The 9,530-nt window shown below is 44.2% G+C and overlaps 1 protein-coding gene across 1 annotated transcript in view; it reads right to left on the bottom strand.

Moving 5' to 3' along the window:
- Positions 1-1,213: 1,213 nt before the first annotated feature.
- The window catches only part of CYSLTR1 (cysteinyl leukotriene receptor 1), a 60,580-nt gene continuing 52,263 nt past the window's right edge, over positions 1,214-9,530 (bottom strand). The window contains exon 3 of the mRNA XM_075322643.1: positions 1,214-4,267. Within this exon, the coding sequence (XP_075178758.1) occupies positions 3,224-4,267 (1,044 nt within the window). The 3' untranslated portion in view covers positions 1,214-3,223. The remainder of the gene's footprint in view (positions 4,268-9,530) is intronic.

The raw sequence follows: 9,530 nt of genomic DNA, 5'->3' as shown, positions 1-9,530 counted from the left end.
TTTTCTACATTTTAAGCCAATAAATTTATTTTGAATGTGTTAAGGCCCGTCACACACAGAGATAATTCTTTGGCAGATCTGCGGTTGCAGTGAAATCATGGACATATTGTTCCATTTGTACACAGCCACAAACCTGCCACTGATAGTCCACAATTTCACTGCAACCACAGATCTGCCACAGATCTGCCACAGATCTGCCACAGATCTGCCCCAGATCTGCCACAGATCTGCCCCAGATCTGCCACAGATCTGCCACAGATCTGCCACAGATCTGCCACAGATTTATCTCTGTGTGTAAAGTGGCCTTTACTCACTTTGGACCTTCTTTTTTCTTACGATTGAAGTATCTGCTCATATCCGTGGGTGAACCTGAGAGCACCCCGGGAGACATGAAGGTAACACAGTTCTCATGGTAATTATTGGGCTCTTTGTTTAATGTGTGCCTAGGTTGGGTTCTTCAGACAAAATAATTGAAAAAAGTTTTATGACCACCCCCATCAATTCCCTTCCCTACTGACCATATATAGAGTCTGTCCAAGGTTTTTTCATTTTTTTTTTAGGCAGTTAATAAAGTCTTGCTGACATACACCTAGTTTCGGCCACACGTTTGTGGTTCCATTGGTGCATGAAAAACAGAATTTGGATGGAATCCCTGGCAGAACGTTTCACTATTGAGGCATTGGTCTATTTTTTTAGGCAGGCACAAAACCAAGATCTGCCATGCTTTTGTGTCCACCTAAAAAAAAAAATGGAAACTACCATAATGAAGGCCAAGTGGAACACAAAGTGACTCTGTCTGACTCAATATAGTGATTTACCATCCTCTTCGGTTTCTGTCCCAATCCTATTTTTCAGGGCTTCAGATGAAAGCCCTCATGATGAGGCCACAAAATTGTGGCATAAATGTGATGTGAAACATGCAGAAACCTTTAGTGATGATGTGCTGGCCATGCCCATCATTGACCTCAGCAGTCTCAGTGTGCTTTCACACTGTGATACTCTCGCTATGGTCCGGTCGAGACTTCCGTCCGAACCCCCCATAAAATGGGATTCGGACTTATGCGTCAGCATGGCCTCTGACTATAATGGTGCAGACAGACTCACCGTGTGCTCTGTTGTGCACCTTTGTGGGAGTATACGCTTACTGGAGGTGGACACCCAGACGCAGGTCTACTACGTCTGGGTGTCCACCTCCAATAGGCATGTACACCCGAAAATGGTGCACAAGAGAGCACATGATGACTATCTGCACCAATCTAGTCAGTGGACCTGCTGGCTCATATGTCCGAATCCATTATTGCAGGGGGTTCGGACAGAGGACCCGTCAGGACCACTGAACGGGGAGAAGAAAGCAGTGTGAAAGCACCCTTACTTTCCTCCTTTGATCAGTCTTTGGAAGCCATTGTCATGCACACATGGTTGGCACTTCATCATTATAGACATGTCAATAAGACCAGTGATACTATCGGAGGAGCGCTGTTACTATATTACAAATTATTCTTTTATTTTACCACATTCCTCTGCATTTAGTAAATTTCATCAAAATCATAGAAAATCCCTTTAACTAAGAAATTTCAAATCTTCTTATTGGGTAACTGAACGATACAATCCCTTTAAGGTGAGTTTCAACTCATAATTCTGCGTTGTCCATATATATCAATGTTGATATCCTCATAACTTTTTATTATAATATGATTTTATAATTTATCCACTTTATTGTCTAAAAATTGGCCATAGTCATTATGGTCTACAAATACGTGATACAAGAGCCATTTACATTTCTCAGTGGTTTCAAATAGATGGAACTAATGTGTTACGTCACCGCTGGAGTCTGCTCCAGCGACTTCTGCTCCGATCGCCAGGCGACGCAGTGTTCCTGCCATGGATGGTGCTGGTGATGGGAGAGGAGTCGATGCCAGCGGCACCGGTGGGCACAGGCTCCGATCATCCACTGGGCTGGGTTATCTTGGGATCTGCAGTACCGCTGGCTGACTGTGGGTGGCATGTGTCTTCCAGCTTAAGTTGCCAGGGTTAAGCTACAGCTAATGGGAAGACACCACACCCTTCTTATTCCCCCTCTTGTCACATGACCACTGCCAGAGATAGTTCTGATTTTCCTGGCTCCTGTTACGTCCTATTCTGTTTGGTGATTCCTGTGTGCTGACTTCTGCGTGTTTTCTGACTACCCTCCTGCCTACTGTTTTTGTACCTTGCTGCCCGATCCGGATTTGACCTCTGCAACGTTTGCTGACTACGTCATTGCCTGCCGATTCTGTCCCTGTTCCGCAATTCCTGGTTTGACCCTGCCTGACTACTACTCTCATCGGACTGCAGCCTTCCACAGATAGTGATTTCCAGAGCCCTGTGTAATTCCAAATCCCTGTATAGGGGTTAAAGGGTTTCAGGGTTCTGGGGGTCCTGCTTAGTGAGTGGCTTCCCTCTAGCCTCCCCATTACAGCCCATATGAGTCTGTGGATCCAGGCAGGCGTTACATTATGGAAATCAGAAGTGGAATGTTCTTGTATTTAACTGCCAAGATATGAGACTTTTACCATTCTTTTGCTTTCCATTATAAACATAGAAATTAACAGTAACACTTAGAAAGTTTTCACATCTTCTCAAAGTCTATTTGATTTTTGAAGTCACTTGAAGAATTAAGTGAATTTCCGCACTATTTATCGAGAGACATTCCATAGGAAAAGCATAGCAACTTAAGCCAAATGTCTCTGCCAAATGCAAACACACACAACAGTGCTGTAAAGTCTTACAATTTTTGGTAATAGAAGCAGTCCAGTGGCCCACCTTTGGCCAAGTGATCCAGTGCAACATCTTTACTCTGTACCCAAGAGAAGGTAAGTATACAAAGTCTTCAAAATAGGCCAATGGAGATCAAGCTCCTATTTGAAAGTATATATAATTCACAGACAGTTTTTTGAGCTTATTCATATGATGGTCTACCAAGACATCAACAGTTGAAAGAGAATTTACGACAATGGACGTCTAGAAAACAGTGAGTTTGAAGCATGGACGGTTTCTTCATTGCTCGGCCAGAAACCTCTCATGGATGAATCTACTTATCACTCTTTTTATGAAATGGGGAAGGACTTTCATACATTTCTTACGTTTATTCAATAATCCAACATGACGCTATTTTTCTCAGTTTTTGGTAATCCGAAATAAGGGCCATCATATTGATCTGGCAATGTAAGATTGACAAAGGAACTTAACTTTCATTACTGTCCTGCTTCTCCAAGGCAGGTAAGACTTCAGACTTGTCATGTAAGCTTCCCGACTTTTTTCTTTTATTATCTTGGACTATACTTGAAACAGAGTGCTTCCTTAAGGTTGAGAGTCTTCTTCGAAAGTTTTCTCCAGAGAAAAAGTAGAGCATTGGATCAAAGCAGCAATTAGAGGCTGCAAGTGCAAGCGTTATTACTACTTTCTTCTGCTCCCATAAGGTCTCGTTGCAGTCCTTATTTTTGTTGACTGTGTGAAGGTGGATTGCCCGTTGGATATGATAAGGTATGAAGCTTAGGAAGAACACAAGCATGACTATGATAATCATGCGAATGGCCTTCTTTCTCGAATTCTGTTGTTTTGCCATAGAGTTCTTTAGCAATGTCTTTATGATCATAGTGTAGCACACCAATATTACAATAAATGGTAGGATGAAGCCAATGATGAAGGCAATGTAGTTGAGAATGAGCACCATTTTTTTTTTACCTTCAGAAGGTGGTGGCTCAAAACACTTGGATGCATTGGTTTTGGAGTCCACATATGACCCAGTCATTAAAAATGGTGAACTTGTTATAGTGACAAAGAGCCATATTCCTACACAAGCCCACTTTGCTCTTCTTATAGACACTAATTTGAGGTTTTTAACCGGGAAGACTATTGCCAAAAAGCGTGTGAAGCTCATTGCCGTAAGAATGAAAATGCTGCAGTACAAATTCACGTAGAAGACGTAGGAACTGATTCGACAAAGAAACCCACCAAAGTACCAGTTTCCTTTGCTGATGTAATAGACCACTCTCAATGGGAGGGTGCAGATGAACAGCAGATCAGAGATGGCAAGGTTAAGCATGTAGATATGGAAAGCTGTTCTCTGTCTGTAGGTTTTTATCAGGACAATTAAAGCAAAGATATTTCCGACAAGACCAAATATTGTAAACATGGAGTATGCAGTAGAGTAGACCTTGTTACGGAAATCATCAATGCTGCAGTTTGAATCATAACTTGGAGTTGTAGTATTCCAAATGTCGGGTATCTAGAAAAAAAAGAAGAAGGAATAAATGAAGGTCCATTTGACTGGTGTTTATAGGGAACAGCAAGGAAGGTTTTTAGGGAATAATATAGCAATAAGGAAAGTGTGAGTCCATAGTAATCTTGGTGTAGGAACAGCAAGTTAGGAGTCCCATCCTAACTTCCTTAATTTTCCTGTGTTAGGAGCTGTATGGGTAGCACATGGGGTTGGTGGTATTTGGGTCTTGGTGACTTTGGTGTTTTGGGGTCCTTGCAATTGATGGTAAATTGGTGGTTGGGGAATCATCTTAGCTATGATTCCTTTAGTTTATGGAGTCAGTTTTGGCAAATTGATGAAGTTGGGGCATTAGATAGGGTGGTATCCTCAATTAATTAGTAAGAATGGTCTGCACTCCAATTATGGTAGGAGGTGCCGGAGGAATGCAACGTGTTCCCCAAATGTACAAGGCTAGAAAAATCCACCACACTCAAATATCATAAGTGCAAAAACAGGTTATTTAGTGAACTGCACATAAGAAAGGAGAACTTTAATAATCCAAAGTGACACAAGGTGAGTATTGTTATTCAACCTGTCCCGGTTCTAAGGCTATATGCACACGCTGTGTTTTTTGTCATGTTTTTGCCCCTTTTTTGGTGCAGTTTTGTTGTCAGAAAATTCTGACTTTTGACTTCCTAGAAAAGTCTATGAGAATTCAGATTTGTTGTGCGCATGTTGCAGTTTTTTTGTCTGCAGCTTATTTGTTACAGACTTCTGAAAAAGAAATGCAGCATGTACATTCTTTGTGTGTTTTGTCCCTGTGTTTCTCACTAGTGATGGGAGGATTCTCAGATCAGTCCCTCGCTGACTCGGGATTGGCGGGAGATTGATCCCCCGTATCTGGCTGGATGCTGGTCCCCAAAATCCGCCACAAAGTGAGTAGGAGCAAGAGCTTCATACTCACCGATTAAAAGCGCAGCTGTCCCACTGCTCCCGCAGCCACTCATTCTTCTTTTAGGGCCGCTCATTAGGCTAATATATATTCACTATTCACTACTTGCCCCACTCACCGGCATCTGTGATTGATTGCAGCCAAACAGCACCTTCAGCTTGTGTGACAGCCTGTCTGACGCTTCCAATCACAGACCTGGTCTACGGGCGCACACTAAAAATAAATAAATTAAAAAAACAGCGTGCGGTCCCCCCCAATTTTGATAACCAGCCAAGATAAAGCCAGACATCTGGGGGCTGGTATGCTCAAGCTGGGAAGACCCAAAGTTATTGGGAGCGCCCAAACTAAAAATATCAGCCTGCAGCTGCCCGGGATTGTGGCATCCATTAGATGCAACAACCCCAGCACTTATCCAGCTCTTCCCGATTGCTCTGGTACGGTGGCAATCAGGGTAATAAGGGGTTTATCGCAGCTCACAGCAGACACTAAGCTCTATATTAGTGATGGCAGAAGTCTATGAGGACCTAGGCTTTACTCTGAACCATGACTTAGTCCGTATTTGTGGTTTTGGATACAACCATTATTAAGGATTTTAATGGACACGTGAGTACAGATACTTATTCTAAACCGACAGACTGCAACAATTTATTACATTTTCAGAGCTGTCATCCTAGGGCCACTAAAAACAGCTTACTTCTGCCACAATTTCATCGTATTACTAGAATAGTTTCAGGCGCCTCCACATGCACAAAAAGACTTGAAGAAATGTCAAATAAATTCCTTACTAGGAATTATCCATCTACCCTGCTTCAACAGGAATTACTACAAGTCAGTACGAATCCATCTATAATTAAATCAACTACAAGGGTTGAACGCATCCCTTTTATTCATACATTTCACCCTACGATATCATGGATATACCATATTATTCAGAAACATTGGCCTCTTTTAAAAAAAAGCCTATCCTATTAGGCCCTGTGCGCACACTGCGGTTTTTTTTACCGTGGATTTGCTGCATGTTTTGCTGTAGAAAATGTTCATAACCTTGCTGCAGTCATTCCCCAGCAAAACCTATGGTAAAAAAAAAATGCTGTGCGCATACTGCGTTTTTTTCACCAACAGGTTTTGCTGCGGAATTTCCGCTGCGGAATTAATATGCATGTCACTTCTTTCTTTATTATTATTATTATTATTATTATTATTGTTTATTTATAGAGCACCATTGATTCCATGGTGCTGTACATGAGGGGGTTACATACAGAATACATGTACACGTTACAATAGACAGACTAGCACAGGGGGAAGAGGGCCCTGCCCTTGCGGGCTTACATCCTAAAGGATTTTGGGGAGGAGACAGTAGGTGGGGTGTAGGTGGGGCGGCAGCTCCGCACGGTGGTGGGGCGGCAGCTCCGCACGGTGGTGGGGCGGCAGCTCCGCACGGTGGTGGGGCGGCAGCTCCGCACGGTGGTGGGGCGGCAGCTCCGCACGGTGGTGGGGCGGCAGCTCCGCACGGTGGTGGGGCGGCAGCTCCGCACGGTGGTGAAGCAGTGAGGTCATTTCTTTCAGGTACCTGCGGTTTTTGCCATAGATAATGGTAAAAAACCGCAGGGAACAACCTGTGGAAAATTTGCAGCAATACTGCGGCAAAACCACGGTAAAACCGAGGCAAACCACGGTAAAACAGCATGCGGTTTTCAGGTGTGTTTTTTTTACCGTAGGTGCGGTAATCTTTCGGAGGGAGCGGAATTTTCTTAAGAAACTTCCATTTTCTAGTTCGCACAGGGCCTTATTGAGACTTTTAGGCCATGTGCCCACCTAAAATTAAACCTGCGGATTTATCTGCGGAAAATCTGCGGATTTTCTGGATTTTCCAGATAAATCCGCAGGTTTCAGTATGTACAGACACTCCCCATGTTATCCTATGGGACATGGGGAGTGCTGTGTCAATGCTGCAGATACGTGCGGCTGCGGAATATGCTGCGGATGTCCCAAAGCCGCACGTAATTGCATGTCAATTATTTCTGCGGAATTACCTGCGGAAATCCCGACCCTCCACTATGTAGATAGAGGCCAGGAGTTCTGCAGGAAAGCCGCATGAATGTCCACAGGTTTACCGCCGCTATTTCGCTGTACTACCGCAGCTAAAAATAGCTGCTGATTACGGCAAGCAGCTGTGGGAAACTTGCGTATGTACCTGCGGATAGCATTATCGCATACCTCAAATATAAACCTGACTAGTCAGACCCAGCTTGCTCCAAGTTTACAGGGAGCGAACTGGGTCTGACTAGTCATGGTTCTATTTGAGGTTGTGATCGCAACTATGACACGATAAGCATCATCATCATGACAGGTCCTACACAGTCAAGCACAGAATCAAAATACTAAGGTAGAATATCAATTATCAAAAACTAAAAGCTTATATTACCTTAAAAACAGTTACATTATTAACACATATGCCACAAACAAGGTAAAGACATCATTATTTTGTGTTGAGAAGAAAGGTGGGAATTATATGTGTCTAATGCAGGCTTTACACGAGACGACCGATTGTGCGATGCATCGTTGGGGTCACGGTTTTCGTGACGCACATCCGGCATCGTACACGATGTTGTTTCGTGTGACACCTCCGAGCGATGCTGAATCGGTCACAAATCGTGAGTCGTGTACTCGTCGCTCAGTTTTAAAATATTGTTTATTTTACATGGCGCCGGTTGTTCATCGTTCCCGTGGCAGCATACGTCGCTCCGTGAGACACCACGGGAACGATGCACACAACTTACCTGCGTCCCGCGGCACCCGCCGGCTATGCAGAAGGAAGGAGGTGGGCGGGATGTTTACGTCCCGCTCATCTCCGCCCCTCCACTTCTATTGGCCGGTGGCTGTGTGACGTCGCTGTGACGCCGAACGTCCCTCCCCCTTCAGGAAGAGGATGTTCGCCGCCCACAGCGAGGTCGCACAAGAGGTAAGTATGTGTGATGGCGCTTTAAGGACTTTGTGCGACACGGGCAGCGATTTGCCCGTGACGCACAAACAATGGGGGCGGGTATGATCCCTCGTGCTATCGCACGATAGATAGTACCGTGTAAAGCCCGTATAACTCTCACCCTTTCTATCATACGGGGTTCGGCGTGTGCATCCTGGACAATAATACAACATAAGTCAATATTTATTGTTTAAATCTACTGGTAGTCGATTGAGTCAGGCCCATCCCATAGACCTAAAAAAGACATATACTGACGGACAGAATCTCTCTATATATTACTTGCACATACTATCCCTGTGGGCTCTATTTCGGGTGTTTCACCTTACCCACTTTTATGTAGGAGCACGGGATATATATAGATTGAGTGGAGGGTCAGCACAGGACTCTAGTCGACGCAGAACGGGGGCGTCATGAACTTCAAGACGCCGACCCCCGTATGATAGGAAGGGTGACAGTTAGACACATATAATTCCCACCTTTCATCTCAACACAAAACAATTATGTGTTTACCTTGTTTGTGGCATATGTGTTAATAAAGTAACTGTTTTTAAGGTAATGTAAGCTTTTAGTTTTTGACAGGTCCTACACAGTCACATAACCGGAGAAGTCCGGCCTGCCGCCCAGTCCCTATGTAACCTCAGCAACTATGACGCTATCAGCGTCATCACAGGTCCTATATATTCACATGACTGGAAAAGTCCAGTCTGCCTTTTAATCCCCCTGTAATCTCAGCAACTATGATGCTAGTAGTGTCATCACAGGTCCTGTACAGTCATATGACCAGAGTAGTCCGGCCTGCATTCCAGTCCCCCTGTAACATTGGCAACGATGACGCTATTAACGTCATCACAGGTCCTGCATAGTCAAATGACTGGAGAAGCTCGATCTGCCTCTCAGTCTCTTAGCAACCATGACGCCGGCAGTGTCATCGTATTCACTTTTTCCGTTGATACCGGGATGGGTCAAAATGTTATACTCCCCTTGTGTCGCTTATCCTTTCTTATGTGCACTTCACTAAATAAACTGGTTTTGCCCTTATGAATATTCCAGAGTGCGGTGGATTTTTCGAACACAGTTAGTAACATGCAGTGGCTGATGGTATCCCTGAGATAGCGGTTATGACTGGGGAATAACTGTGGGTGCTTGATCTGTGTTAGCTCAGAGAACCCCATCTATTGGCTTTATTATTTATACTCATTTAGGCCTCCGACACACTCACATAAAAATCACGCACGTGCCGAGAGACACGTATTTCCCCTGCGTGTTGCGTGCAGGTAAGTACGTGTCTCTGGTACGTGCGGGCCACGTGTGTTCTCCACATGCTATCCGTGATAACATACAGAGAACAGGTTATT

Source organism: Anomaloglossus baeobatrachus, chromosome 9 (genome assembly GCF_048569485.1).
Source record: "Anomaloglossus baeobatrachus isolate aAnoBae1 chromosome 9, aAnoBae1.hap1, whole genome shotgun sequence".
Lineage (NCBI taxonomy): Eukaryota > Metazoa > Chordata > Amphibia > Anura > Aromobatidae > Anomaloglossus > Anomaloglossus baeobatrachus.
The sequence above is the reverse complement of the archived record's forward strand: the minus strand, read 5'-3'. Positions and strand labels throughout refer to the sequence as shown.